Source organism: Carcharodon carcharias, chromosome 9 (assembly GCF_017639515.1).
Source record: "Carcharodon carcharias isolate sCarCar2 chromosome 9, sCarCar2.pri, whole genome shotgun sequence".
Taxonomy (NCBI): Eukaryota; Metazoa; Chordata; class Chondrichthyes; order Lamniformes; family Lamnidae; genus Carcharodon; species Carcharodon carcharias.
Window position 1 is genome coordinate 170,610,630 of NC_054475.1, and position 15,942 is coordinate 170,626,571.

Consider the following 15,942-nt stretch of genomic DNA (forward strand, 5'->3'; position numbering starts at 1 on the left):
CGGATCGAACCTGAACTGCAGGTAAAACCCAACCTGGGAACAACCCCCACCCTCACCTCACCCCCTCACACCCTCACCCTCACCCCCTCACCCTCACCCCCTCACCCTCACTCCCTCACCCCCTCACACCCTCACCCTCACCTCACCCCCTCACACCCTCACACCCTCACCCTCACTCCCTCACCCTCACTCCCTCACCCCCTCACACCCTCACCCTCACCTCACCCCCTCACACCCTCACCCCCTCACCCTCACTCCCTCACCCCCTCACACCCTCACCCTCACCTCACCCCCTCACACCCTCACCCCCTCACCCTCACTCCCTCACCCCCTCACACCCTCACCCTCACCTCACCCCCTCACACCCTCACACCCTCACCCTCACTCCCTCACCCTCACTCCCTCACCCCCTCACACCCTCACCCTCACCTCACCCCCTCACACCCTCACCCCCTCACCCTCACTCCCTCACCCCCTCACACCCTCACCCTCACCTCACCCCCTCACACCCTCACCCCCTCACCCTCACTCCCTCACCCCCTCACACCCTCACCCTCACCTCACACCCTCACACCCTCACCCTCACACCCTCACCCTCACACCCTCACCCTCACTCCCTCACCCTCACTCCCTCACCCTCACTCCCTCACCCTCACTCCCTCACCCTCACTCCCTCACCCTCACTCCCTCACCCTCACTCCCTCACCCTCACTCCCTCACCCTCACTCCCTCACTCCCTCACTCCCTCACTCCCTCACCCCCTCACACCCTCACCCTCACCTCACCTCACCCCCTCACCCTCACCCCCTCACCCTCACTCCCTCACCCCCTCACCTCACCTCACCTCACCCCCTCACCCTCACCCCCTCACCCTCACCCCCTCACCCTCACTCCCTCACCCCCTCACCTCACCTCACCCTCACCCCCTCACCCTCACCCCCTCACCCTCACCCCCTCACCCTCACCCTCACCCCCTCACCCTCACCCCCTCACCCTCACCCCCTCACCCTCACTCCCTCACCCCCTCACCTCACCTCACCTCACCTCACCTCACCCCCTCACACCCTCACCCCCTCACCCTCACTCCCTCACCCCCTCACACCCTCACCCTCACCTCACCCCCTCACACCCTCACCCCCTCACCCTCACTCCCTCACCCCCTCACCTCACCTCACCTCACCTCACCTCACCCCCTCACACCCTCACCCCCTCACCCTCACTCCCTCACCCCCTCACACCCTCACCCTCACCTCACCCCCTCACACCCTCACCCCCTCACCCCCTCACCCCCTCACCCCCTCACACCCTCACCCTCACCTCACCCTCACCCCCTCACCCCCTCACCCCCTCACCCTCACTCCCTCACCCCCTCACCTCACCTCACCTCACCTCACCTCACCTCACCCCCTCACACCCTCACCCCCTCACCTCACCCTCACCTCACTCCCTCACCCCCTCACCCCCTCACCCTCACTCCCTCACCCCCTCACCTCACCTCACCTCACCTCACCTCACCTCACCTCACCCCCTCACACCCTCACCCCCTCACCCTCACTCCCTCACCCCCTCACACCCTCACCCTCACCTCACCCCCTCACACCCTCACCCCCTCACCTCACCCTCACCTCACTCCCTCACCCCCTCACCCTCACTCCCTCACCCCCTCACCTCACCTCACCTCACCTCACCTCACCCCCTCACACCCTCACCCCCTCACCCTCACTCCCTCACTCCCTCACCCCCTCACATCCTCACCCTCACCTCACCCCCTCACACCCTCACCCCCTCACCCCCTCACACCCTCACCCTCACCTCACCCCCTCACACCCTCACACCCTCACCCCCTCACCCTCACTCCCTCACCCCCTCACCCTCACCTCACCCCCTCACCTCACCTCACCTCACCTCACCTCACCCCCTCACCCCCTCACCCTCACTCCCTCACTCCCTCACTCCCTCACCCCCTCACACCCTCACCCTCACCTCACCCCCTCACACCCTCACCCCCTCACCCCCTCACACCCTCACCCTCACCTCACCCCCTCACCCCCTCACACCCTCACCCTCACCTCACCCCCTCACACCCTCACCCCCTCACCCTCACCCTCACCTCACACCCTCACACCCTCACCCTCACTCCCTCACCCTCACTCCCTCACCCTCACTCCCTCACCCTCACTCCCTCACCCTCACTCCCTCACCCTCACTCCCTCACCCTCACTCCCTCACCCTCACTCCCTCACCCTCACTCCCTCACCCTCACTCCCTCACCCTCACTCCCTCACCCTCACTCCCTCACCCTCACTCCCTCACCCTCACTCCCTCACCCCCTCACACCCTCACCCTCACCTCACCTCACCCCCTCACCCTCACCCCCTCACCCTCACTCCCTCACCCTCACTCCCTCACCCCCTCACCTCACCTCACCTCACCTCACCTCACCCCCTCACCCTCACCCCCTCACCCTCACTCCCTCACCCCCTCACCTCACCTCACCTCACACCCCCTCACCCTCACCCCCTCACCCTCACCCCCTCACCCTCACCCCCTCACCCTCACCCTCACCCCCTCACCCTCACCCCCTCACCCTCACCCCCTCACCCTCACTCCCTCACCCCCTCACCTCACCTCACCTCACCTCACCTCACCTCACCTCACCTCACCTCACCTCACCCCCTCACACCCTCACTCCCTCACCCTCACTCCCTCACCCTCACTCCCTCACCCCCTCACCCCCTCACCCCCTCACCCCCTCACCCTCACCTCACCCTCACCCCCTCACCCCCTCACCCTCACTCCCTCACCCCCTCACCTCACCTCACCTCACCTCACCTCACCTCACCCCCTCACACCCTCACCCCCTCACCTCACCCTCACCTCACTCCCTCACTCCCTCACCCCCTCACCCCCTCACCCCCTCACTCCCTCACCTCACCTCACCTCACCTCACCTCACCTCACCCCCTCACCCCCTCACCCCCTCACCCCCTCACCCCCTCACCCCCTCACCCTCACTCCCTCACCCCCTCACACCCTCACCCTCACTCCCTCACCCCCTCACACCCTCACCCTCACCTCACCCCCTCACACCCTCACCCCCTCACCTCACCCTCACCTCACTCCCTCACCCCCTCACCCTCACTCCCTCACCCCCTCACCTCACCTCACCTCACCTCACCTCACCCCCTCACACCCTCACCCCCTCACCCTCACTCCCTCACTCCCTCACTCCCTCACCCCCTCACATCCTCACCCTCACCTCACCCCCTCACACCCTCACCCCCTCACCCCCTCACACCCTCACCCTCACCTCACCCCCTCACACCCTCACCCCCTCACCCTCACTCCCTCACCCCCTCACCCTCACCTCACCCCCTCACCTCACCTCACCTCACCTCACCTCACCCCCTCACACCCTCACCCCCTCACCCTCACTCCCTCACTCCCTCACCCCCTCACACCCTCACCCTCACCTCACCCCCTCACACCCTCACACCCTCACCCCCTCACCCCCTCACACCCTCACCCTCACCTCACCCCCTCACCCCCTCACACCCTCACCCTCACCTCACCCCCTCACACCCTCACCTCACCCCCTCACACCCTCACCCTCACCTCACCTCACCTCACCCCCTCACACCCTCACCTCACCTCACCCCCTCACACCCTCACCCTCACCTCACCTCACCTCACCTCACACCCTCACCTCACCTCACCTCACCCCCTCACACCCTCACCCTCACCTCACCTCACCTCACCCCCTCACCTCACCTCACCCCCTCACACCCTCACCCTCACCTCACCCCCTCACCCCCTCACCCCCTCACCCTCACTCCCTCACTCCCTCACCCCCTCACACCCTCACCTCACCTCACCTCACACCCTCACCCTCACCTCACACCCTCACCCTCACCTCACACCCTCACCCTCACCTCACACCCTCACCCTCACCTCACCTCACACCCTCACCCTCACCTCACCTCACCCCCTCACACCCTCACCCCCTCACCCTCACCTCACCTCACCCCCTCACCCCCTCACCTCACCTCACACCCTCACCCTCACCTCACCTCACACCCTCACCTCACCTCACCCCCTCACACCCTCACCTCACCTCACACCCTCACCCTCACCTCACCTCACACCCTCACCTCACCTCACACCCTCACCCTCACCTCACCTCACCCCCTCACCCTCACTCCCTCACCCCCTCACCTCACCTCACACCCTCACCTCACCTCACACCCTCACCTCACCTCACCCCCTCACCCCCTCACCTCACCTCACCTCACCCCCTCACACCCTCACCTCACCTCACCTCACACCCTCACCCTCACCTCACCTCACACCCTCACCTCACCTCACCTCACCCCCTCACACCCTCACACCCTCACCCCCTCACCCTCACTCCCTCACCCCCTCACACCCTCACCTCACCTCACACCCTCACCCTCACCCTCACCTCACCTCACACCCTCACCTCACACCCTCACCCTCACCTCACCCCCTCACCTCACCTCACACCCTCACCCCCTCACCTCACCTCACCTCCTCACCCCCTCACACCCTCACCTCACCTCACCTCCTCACCCCCTCACACCCTCACTCCCTCACCTCACCTCACCTCACACCCTCACCCCCTCACCCTCACTCCCTCACCCCCTCACACCCTCACCCTCACCTCACACCCTCACCCTCACCTCACCTCACACCCTCACCTCACCTCACACCCTCACCCTCACCTCACCCCCTCACCTCACCTCACACCCTCACCCCCTCACCTCACCTCACCTCCTCACCCCCTCACACCCTCACCTCACCTCACCTCCTCACCCCCTCACACCCTCACCTCACCTCACCTCACCTCACCCCCTCACACCCTCACTCCCTCACCCCCTCACACCCTCACCTCACCTCACCCCCTCACACCCTCACCCCCTCACCCCCTCACACCCTCACACCCTCACACCCTCACACCCTCACACCCTCACCCTCACCTCACCTCACCTCACCCCCTCACCCCCTCACCCCCTCACCCCCTCACCTCACCTCACCTCACTCTCACCTCACCCTCACCTCACCTCACCTCACCTCACCCTCACACCCTCACACCCTCACCTCACCTCACCCCCTCACACCCTCACCTCACCTCACCTCACCCTCACCTCACCTCACCTCACCCTCACCTCACCCTCACCTCACCTCACCCTCACCTCACCTCACCTCACCTCACCTCACCCTCACCTCACCCTCACCTCACCTCACCCTCACCTCACCTCACCCTCACCTCACCTCACCCTCACCTCACCTTCACCCCCTCACACCCTCACCTCACCTCACCCCCTCACACCCTCACTTCACCTCACCTCACCTCACCTCACACCCTCACACACCTCCTCACACCCTCACCCACCTCCTCAACCCCTCACACCCCCCCTCACCTCACACCCTCACACCCCCCCTCACCTCACACCCTCACACACCCCCCTCACCCCCCTCCTCACACCCTCACACCCTCACACCCCCCTCACCCACCTCCTCACACCCTCACACCCCCCCTCACCCCCCTCCTCACACCCTCACACCCCCCCCACCCCCCCTCCTCACACCCTCACACCCCCCCTCACCCCCCTCCTCACACCCTCACACACCCCCCTCACCCCCCTCCTCACACCCTCACACCCCCCTCACCCCCCTCCTCACACCCTCACACCCCCCCACCCCCCTCCTCACACCCTCACACCCCCCCCTCACCCCCCTCCTCACACCCTCACACCCCCCCCTCACCCCCCTCCTCACACCCTCACACCCCCCCTCACCCCCCTCCTCACACCCTCACACCCCCCCCTCACCCCCCTCCTCACACCCTCACACCCCCCCTCACCCCCCTCCTCACACCCTCACACCCCCCCCTCACCCCCCTCCTCACACCCCCCCCTCACCCCCCTCCTCACACCCTCACACCCCCCCTCACCCCCCTCCTCACACCCTCACACCCCCCCTCACCCCCCTCCTCACACCCTCACACCCCCCCTCACCCCCCTCCTCACACCCTCACACCCCCCCACCCCCCTCCTCACACCCCCCCACCCCCCTCCTCACACCCTCACACCCCCTCTCACCCCCCTCCTCACACCCTCACACCCCCCCCCTCACCCCCCTCCTCACACCCTCACACCCCCCCTCACCCCCCTCCTCACACCCTCACACCCCCCCCACCCCCCTCCTCACACCCTCACACCCTCACCTCACCCCCCTCCTCACACCCTCACACCCTCACCTCACCCCCCTCCTCACACCCTCACACCCTCACCTCACCTCACCTCACACCCTCACCCCCTCACCCCCTCACCCTCCCCACCTCACCTCACCTCCTCACCCCCCCACCTCACCTCACCTCACCCCCTCACCCCCTCACACACCTCCTCACCCCCTCACCTCACCTCACCTCACACCCTCACACCCTCACCCCCCCCACCCCCCCCTCACCTCACCTCACCCTCACCCCCTCACACACCCCCCCACCCCCTCCTCACACCCCCCTCCTCACACCCCCCTCCTCACACCCCCCTCCTCACACCCCCCACCCCCCCCTCACCTCCTCACACCCCCCTCCTCACACCCCCCACCCCCCCTCACCCCTCACCCCCCCTCACCTCACCTCCTCACCCCCTCACACCCCCCTCCTCACACACCCCCCTCCTCACACCCTCACCTCACCTCACCTCACCCCCCCCTCACCCCCCACACCCTCACCTCCTCACCTCCTCACCCCCTCACACCCCCCCTCACCTCACACCCCCCACCCACCTCACACCCTCCACCCCTCACCCCCCCTCCCTCACCCCCCCTCCCTCACACCCTCACCTCACACCCTCACCTCACACCCTCACCTCACACCCTCACCTCACACCCTCACCTCACACCCTCACCTCACACCCTCACCTCACACCCTCACCTCACACCCTCACCTCACACCCTCACCTCACACCCTCACCTCACACCCTCACCTCACACCCTCACCTCACACCCTCACCTCACACCCTCACCTCACACCCTCACCTCACACCCTCACCTCACACCCTCACCTCACACCCTCACCTCACACCCTCACCTCACACCCTCACCTCACACCCTCACCTCACACCCTCACCTCACACCCTCACCTCACACCCTCACCTCACACCCTCACCTCACACCCTCACCTCACACCCTCACCTCACACCCTCACCTCACACCCTCACCTCACACCCTCACCTCACACCCTCACCTCACACCCTCACCTCACACCCTCACCTCACACCCTCACCTCACACCCTCACCTCACACCCTCACCTCACACCCTCACCTCACACCCTCACCTCACACCCTCACCTCACACCCTCACCTCACACCCTCACCTCACACCCTCACCTCACACCCTCACCTCACACCCTCACCTCACACCCTCACCTCACACCCTCACCTCACACCCTCACCTCACACCCTCACCTCACACCCTCACCTCACACCCTCACCTCACACCCTCACCTCACACCCTCACCTCACACCCTCACCTCACACCCTCACCTCACACCCTCACCTCACACCCTCACCTCACACCCTCACCTCACACCCTCACCTCACACCCTCACCTCACACCCTCACCTCACACCCTCACCTCACACCCTCACCTCACACCCTCACCTCACACCCTCACCTCACACCCTCACCTCACACCCTCACCTCACACCCTCACCTCACACCCTCACCTCACACCCTCACCTCACACCCTCACCTCACACCCTCACCTCACACCCTCACCTCACACCCTCACCTCACACCCTCACCTCACACCCTCACCTCACACCCTCACCTCACACCCTCACCTCACACCCTCACCTCACACCCTCACCTCACACCCTCACCTCACACCCTCACCTCACACCCTCACCTCACACCCTCACCTCACACCCTCACCTCACACCCTCACCTCACACCCTCACCTCACACCCTCACCTCACACCCTCACCTCACACCCTCACCTCACACCCTCACCTCACACCCTCACCTCACACCCTCACCTCACACCCTCACCTCACACCCTCACCTCACACCCTCACCTCACACCCTCACCTCACACCCTCACCTCACACCCTCACCTCACACCCTCACCTCACACCCTCACCTCACACCCTCACCTCACACCCCTCACCTCACACCCCTCACCTCACACCCCTCACCTCACACCCCTCACCTCACACCCCTCACCTCACACCCCTCACCTCACACCCCTCACCTCACACCCCTCACCTCACACCCCTCACCTCACACCCCTCACCTCACACCCCTCACCTCACACCCCTCACCTCACACCCCTCACCTCACACCCCTCACACCCCTCCTCACCCCCTCACACCCCCCTCACACCCCTCCTCACCCCCTCACCCCCCCCTCACCCCCTCACCCCCCCCTCACCCCCTCACCCCCCCCTCACCCCCTCACACCCTCCTCCTCACCCCCCACCCCACCCTCACCCCCTCACCCCCCCCCTCACCCCCTCACACCCCCCTCCTCACACCCTCACCTCACCTCACCCCCCCTCACCCCCCCCACCCTCACCCTCCCCACCCTCACCCTCACCTCACACCCTCACCTCCTCACCCCCCTCACCCCCCTCACCCCCCTCACCCCCCTCACCCCCCTCACCCCCCTCACCCCCTCCTCACACCCCTCACCCCCTCACACCCCCTCACACCCCCTCACCCCCTCACCACCCCCTCACCACCCCCTCACCACCCCCTCACCACCCCCTCACCACCCCCTCACCCCCTCACACCCCCTCACACCCCCTCACCCCCTCACCACCCCCTCACCACCCCCTCACCACCCCCTCACCACCCCCTCACCACCCCCTCACCACCCCCTCACCCCCTCACCCCCTCACCACCCCCTCACCCCCTCACCCCCCCACCACCCCCTCACACCCTCACCCCCTCACCTCACCTCACACCCCCTCTCACACCCCCTCACACCCTCTCACACCCCCTCATGCTCACTCACATCCTCCCACACCCCCTCACACCCGCACACACCCCCTCACACCCCCTCACAGCCCCCTCACACCCCCTCACACCCCCTCACGCCCCCTCACACCCCCTCACCCCCTCACCCCCTCACACCCCCTCACCCCCTCACCCCCCCCCACCCCCTCACCCCCTCACACCCCCTCACCCCCTCACCTCACACCCCCCCTCACCCCCCTCACCCCCTCCTCACACCCCCTCACACCCCCTCACACCCCCTCACACCCTCACCCCCTCACCTCACCTCACACCCCCCCTCACCCCCCTCACCCCCTCCTCACCCCCTCCTCACACCCCCTCACCCCCTCACCCCCTCACCCCCTCACCCCCTCACCCCCTCACCCCCTCACCCCCCCCTCACCCCCTCACCCCCCCCTCACCCCCTCACCCTCACACCCCCTCACACCCCCTCACACCCCCTCACACCCCCTCACACCCCCTCACACCCCCTCACACCCCCTCACACCCCCTCACACCCCCTCACACCCCCTCACACCCCCTCACACCCCCTCACACCCCCTCACACCCCCTCACACCCCCTCACCTCACCCCCCCACCACCCCCTCACCCCCCCCTCACCACCCCTCACACCCCCTGTGATTATTAAATCCGGTCCCAACTTTCTCACCTCCTGAGATTTCCAATTTATAATCGGTTTTCAGCACCATTTCCCTTCCTGAGGTTGACCCTCTCATTGGGACCATCACCAAAACCCGTCCGCAATATTTCAGCAGCCGGCAGGTGGTTTCCAGATTACATTGGCTGAATGTCACATTTGGTGGTGATGGTCAGGGGGTGAGGGGCGGTGGGGGGGGGGGTGGTGTGGAGGGGAGATAGGGGTAAAAGGAGGGGGTTCTTCATCCAGCCCTGAAGGGAGTCCATGCTTGGGGGTGGGGGAGGGGGTGGGGGTTATGTTGGGGAAATGGGGGGGGGTTCAGTGTGTCTAAAGCAGGGGAGTTGTCTAACCAGCTCTGTCACTGCATCAACAGGAGGATTATAAAATAACATTTAACACAGAGCCACCAAAGGAGGTATTAGGACGGATGACCAAAAGGCTGATAGGAGCGTCTTAAGGGAGGAGAGAGAGGTTTCGGGGGGTAATTCCAGAACCCAGGACCCAGGCAGCTGAAGGCACAGCCGCCAATGGTGGAGCAATGGAAATTGGAGGTGTATACAAGGGCAGAGTTGGAGGAGCACAGAGATCTTGGGAGGTTGTGAGGCTGCAGATTACAGACATAGGGAGGGGCGAGACCATGGCTGGATATGACCACAAGGATGGGAATGTTAAAATGAAGGCGTTGCTTATTCAGAAGTCACTATAGGTCAGTGAGCACAGGACTTGGTGAGAGTTAGGACGCAGGTAGCAGATGTTTGGGCATACTCAAGTTTACAGAGGTTGGAATGTGGGAGAGCAGCCAGCAGAGTATTGGAATAGACAAGTCTAGAGGTAAGGAAGGTATGAATGAGGGTTTTCAGCAGCAAAAGAGCTGAGACAGGGGTTGAGTTGGGGAATGTTACGGAGGTGGATATAGACATTCACAGTGATGGTGTGGATATGTGGCTTCAGTCTTAAAGACTGTGGAGGTTGGTCAGGAAGAATCTCTATGATGGGATATGACTGGGTGGAATTTGAGGGGATGATGGATCAGTAACCAGTTACTGATCAGTAACCAGTTAATCAGTAACCAGTTACTGATCAGTAACCAGTTAGTAATCAGTAACCAGTTACTGATCAGTAACCAGTTACTGATCAGTAACCAGTTAATCAGTAACCAGTTAGTAATCAGTAACCGGTTACTGATCAGTAACCAGTTAATCAGTAACCGGTTACTGATCAGTAACCAGTTAATCAGTAACCGGTTACTGATCAGTAACCAGTTAATCAGTAACCGGTTACTGATCAGTAACCAGTTAATCAGTAACCGGTTACTGATCAGTAACCAGTTAATCAGTAACCGGTTACTGATCAGTAACCAGTTAATCAGTAACCAGTTAGTAATGTGATGTCATGTTCTTTCAGGTGACTCTGGAATTGATCAGCACAAAGCCTGTGGAGTGGAAGCAAGGAGAGAGGCTCCCAGAGCCAGCCAGGATTCCCGAGATGGAAGGAGAGCTTGGGAATGATCCACCTGCTGAAAATTGTTAGGACCAATTGAGGAGGGCGTTTTGTGTGTGTGGAAGGGCCTGGAAGGGTCAGCGGAGGAGGGGAGTTCCCCAATTACTCGGAGAGAGATGGCTGGGCTCACACTCCACAGTAACATCACCAACTCAACCCTTTGGGCTGGCACTCAGAGCCCATGTGCAGACAACTTGCTGAGGATTGTCCTGGTCTCAACCATTCTTTGCACCTCACTGTTTGGGAACACAATGGTACTGATGGTGCTCCAGAGGAAACCCCAGTTGCTGCATGTGGCAAACCGTTTTGTTTTCAACCTGCTACTGGCTGACTTGCTGCAAACAGTCACAGTGATGCCCTTGGTGATTATGGGCAGTGTACCCGGGATCCAGCCACTGAACAGAGGCCTCTGCAAGGTTTTGGTTGTCTTGATGCATCTCTTTGCATTTGCTGGTGTTAATACCATAGTCGTGGTCTCCATTGATAGATACTTGGCTATCATCCATCCCTTGTCCTATCCCACTCGAATGACACCCAGGAGAGGCAATAACCTGATTGTTTTTACTTGGCTGCTTGGTACAGCACAGAGTACACCCCCTCTCTATGGCTGGGGGCAGGTGGGCTATGATGGTCACAACTTTTGCAGCCTCATCTGGCCATCCAGTCCCTCCTACACCCTGCTGACCACACTCTTCACCTTCTGGCTGCCTGTCTCTATCATGCTGGGCTGCTACTGGATGGTGTTGAGGGCAGCCCGAAGGCAGAATGCTCTGGTTCACCCGGCCAATCCCAACATTCAACCAAGGGGTTCGGATATGACCAACACTTCCATTTTTAGTCTAAGGCCCAGAGCTCGTCATCGGAGCTTTCATTGCCGCTGCAAAGCAGCTAGGGTGGTCTTTGTTATCATGTCCTCCTATATTCTCAGCATGGGTCCTTACAGCATCCTAAGCACCATGACCATCAGCAGCTCCACGCCCTCACCTCCCTGGCTCACCACTTTGGCTCTGATCCTCTTCTACTGCCAGTGCTGCATCCACCCTTACATCTATGGTTACATGCACAGGAACATCAGGAGGGAATTTCTCATCCTGCTCTGCGGCTCCTGCTGCAGGCAGCTGCAACCCAGGAACTCACAGCTGGATGGTTATTTCACCATGACAGATGGCAAGATTTCCCACTCACGTTTTTCTACAGGTGTTTCTCGAATCTGTCCCCTGAAATCTTGGGAAGAAGCAGCCATTTCTGCACTAACTCCCACAGACATCTCCAGACCTCAGAGTCCCAAAGGTTATCGCAGGGAGACACTATCAACTAGTTGTAGTTCAGAAAATGAACCCCACCTCCTCCCCAGCCAACCATCTGACAAAGGAGTAAAGTAAAAAAATAATGTCTATAGTCCCTCTTAATCTGGAGAGCTAACCAATGAAGGACACCATTTATTTGCACATATTGAATTAGTTTAAGATCTTAGTGCAGTATCTGCAAAAAAATCGTTGTAGTAGAATAACTTATTTTTTATGGGTGGATAATAGTGTAATTTTCTAATCAATGCTGGATTATTTCATTATGATGTTTAACTTTCTAAAAATTATGGTCCTGGAAGTTACACAGTGGAATACCAGCACAGTGGTTCTCAAACTAGTGTCCACAGATCCCTCAGGATCCAGGCAGACTTTCCAGGAATCTGTGAAACAATGTGAAAGGTGAGATGTGCTGTGGGAGAAGAGCTCAGCCACCCCACGTGCAGTGGAAAACTGGCTGGCTGTCTCATCTCCGAATGGCAGCAAGCAAGGAGAGACAAACTCTGCAGCAAGAAGCAGCAACATCCATCTCACTGGTATCTGGAAGAAAACATTTCCTTAAAAGCATTGGTAAAATAATCATTACATGCAGAATTTTAATTATCTGAGTATGATATAATTTAGATGGGGGGCTGTGATGACTAACCCATTTGAAAAAGATTTCTTCAACCCAGAAAGTTTGAGAACCACTGTACTAGCATACGGAGATGCCAAATTTGTTATTTAACAGAGTTTAAACCCATTTAAAATGATTTTCATCCTTACACAAAGGCGATAGCAGCTCAAGAAGACAATTAAGAATGGGCAAAAAATGGGGCCTTGCCAACTTCTCAGAAATAAATGTAAAAAGTTGCTGGGCAGAGAACTTTCACAGCATTAGGCTAAATGTCAATGCACCCAGTTTATTTTTATATCCTACATTCAGGGCTCCCTGTAAACTGCATGATCACAACCCCAAGTTCTCAGTGGCTGCGCAGAGCAATTTAAAGGGGGTGTACTTCATAGAATGACAATGGCTACAGCACAGAAGGAGGCTATTCAGCCCATCATGTCTGCACTGGCCCTCCCTAGGAGCAATTCACCTAGTGCCACTCCCCCTCCTCCCTGTAGCCCTGCGCATTCTTCCTTTTCAGGTAATCCATTTCCCTCTTGAAAGCCTCTCAGGCCATGCATTCCAGATTGTAACCACTCGCTGTGTGAAAAAACTTTTCCTTATGTCTCCATTGCTTCTTTTGCCCAACGGTCAGACCTGTTCCCTTTGTGATCCTTCCACCAATAGGAACAGTTTCTCCCCATCTACTCTGTCTAGACCCCACATGATTTGGAATGCCTCTATGAAATCACCTCTCAATCTTCATAAGTTACTCTCCTCCTTCAGGTACCCTGCCCTAAGAGGGCTTTGACAACTATTGACTTCCATTGGATTGATCCATGATGATGCTTGGCAAAGTACTGCAGTGCTTTGCTGTCACCTTCTGCAGTATGGCTGACCATAGAAAAATAGAACACTACAGCACAGAAAACAGGCCATTCGGCCCTTCAAGTCTGTGCCGAAATATTATTGCGTCACTCTTTCCACCTGGCACATTGGGAGGATTTACAGGCCGATAATCGCTCTGTTTGGCCACATTATGAACTCACCTTCTATGGCCATTAAGTCCTCAAGTGGGACTTGAACCCAGAGATTCTGGCCTGGAGGTAGGAATGCTACCCACTGCATCACGAGACCTCCCTATAAATTACCTACAGGCTCCAAAAAAAAGCAGAAATGTCACTATCAACCCTCCAGGATCATCCTGGAGTTTCTAAGGATTAAAAGATTAATCTCCTGGAACATTGCTACCAGGAGAAAATTTAACATGGCATTAAAAACAAGAATTTTTCTCTTTTTTAAACATTATTATTTGTTTTAAAAGTATTGGAGATGTATGACTGACAATTAAGACTCATGTAACCAGCTAATGAAGAGACTATTAATTTTCCAATCGGCTGTGGGGAGATAGTGCCCCGAGATGGACATGATAGGCGACCATTGACAGGATGATTGGAAGTGATGAAACCTTAAGGAATATGTCTACCTGAGCAGGCAACCACAACTACATCTCTTATATATTTATGTTTTAAAAATCGTCAAATTGTATTTCATTCATTTACAGGATGTGGGCTTCGTGGCTAGCCCAGCATTTATTGCCCATCCCTAATTGCCCTTGAGAAGGTGGTTCTGAGCTGCCTTCTTGAACTGCTGCAGTCCACGTGAAGCTATACCCACAGTGCTGTTAGGGAGGGAGTTCCAGGATTTTCACCCAGCGACAGTAAAGGAACAGCAATATATTTCCAAATTAGGATGCTGAGTGGCTTGGAGGGGAACTTCCAGGTGGTGATGTTCTCAACTGTCTGTTGCCCTTGTCCTTCTAGATGGTAGAGGTCGTGGGTTTGGAAGGTGCATCCTAGGGAGCCTTGGTGAGTTTCTGCAGTGCATCTTGTAGATGGTACACACTGCTGCTACTGTGCGTCAGTGGTGGAGGGAGTGAATGTTTGTGGATGTGGTGCCAATCAAGGGGACTGCTTTGTCCTGGATGGTGTCAAGCTGCACTTATCCAGGCAAGTGGGGAGTATTCCAACACACTCCTGACTTGTGCCTTGTAGATGGTGGACAGGCTTTGGGTAGTCAGGAGGTGAGTTACTTGCCACAGATTCCTAGCCTCTGACCTGCTCTTGTAGCCACAGTATTTATATGGCTAGTCCAGTTCAGTTTCTGGTCAATGGTAAGCCCCAGGATGTTGATCATGGATTCAGTGATGGTAATGCCTTTGAATGTCAAGGGGCGATGGTTGGATTCTTTCTTGTTGGAGATGGTCATTATCTGACACTTGTGTGGTGCGAATGTTACTTGCCACTTGTCAGCTCAAGCCTGGATATTGTCCAGGTCTTGCTGCATTTGGACATAGACTGCTTCAGTATCTGAGGAGTCATGAATGGAGCTGAACATTGTGCAATTATCAGTGAACATCCCCACTTCTGACCTTATGACAGAAGGAAGGTCACTGATGAAGCAGCTGAAGATGGTTGGGCCGAGGACACTACCCTGAGGAACTCTTGCAGTGATGCCCTGGAGCTGAGATGATTGACTTCCAACCACCACAACCATCTTCCTTTGTGCTAGGTATGACTCCAACCAGCGGAGAGTTTTCCCCCAGTTCCCAATTACTTCAATCTTGCTAGGGCTCCTTGATGCCACACTTGGTCAAACGCGGCTTTGATGTCAAGGGCAGCCACTCTCACCTCACCTCAGGAGTTCAGCTCTTTTGTTCACGTTTGAAGCAAGGCTGTAATGTCAGGAGCTGAGTGGCCCTGGCAGAACGCAAACTGAGTGTCAGTGAGTAGTTACTGCTAAGCAAGTGCTGCTTGATAGCACTGTTGACGGCCCCTTCCATTACTTTACTGATGATCAAAAATAG

The 15,942-nt window shown here is 58.9% G+C and overlaps 1 protein-coding gene across 1 annotated transcript; it reads left to right on the forward strand.

Moving 5' to 3' along the window:
- Nucleotides 1-11,296: 11,296 nt before the first annotated feature.
- Nucleotides 11,297-12,562, forward strand: gpr101 (G protein-coupled receptor 101). Its single transcript, XM_041196202.1, has one exon. The coding sequence runs from the start codon at nt 11,297-11,299 to the stop codon at nt 12,560-12,562; it is 1,266 nt and encodes a 421-aa protein (XP_041052136.1).
- Nucleotides 12,563-15,942: the final 3,380 nt, after the last annotated feature.

What these genes read in the sequence shown, in the direction of transcription:
- gpr101 (XM_041196202.1), top strand. Translation starts at nt 11,297, where the DNA reads ATGGCTGGGCTCACACTCCACAGTAACATCACCAACTCAACCCTTTGG.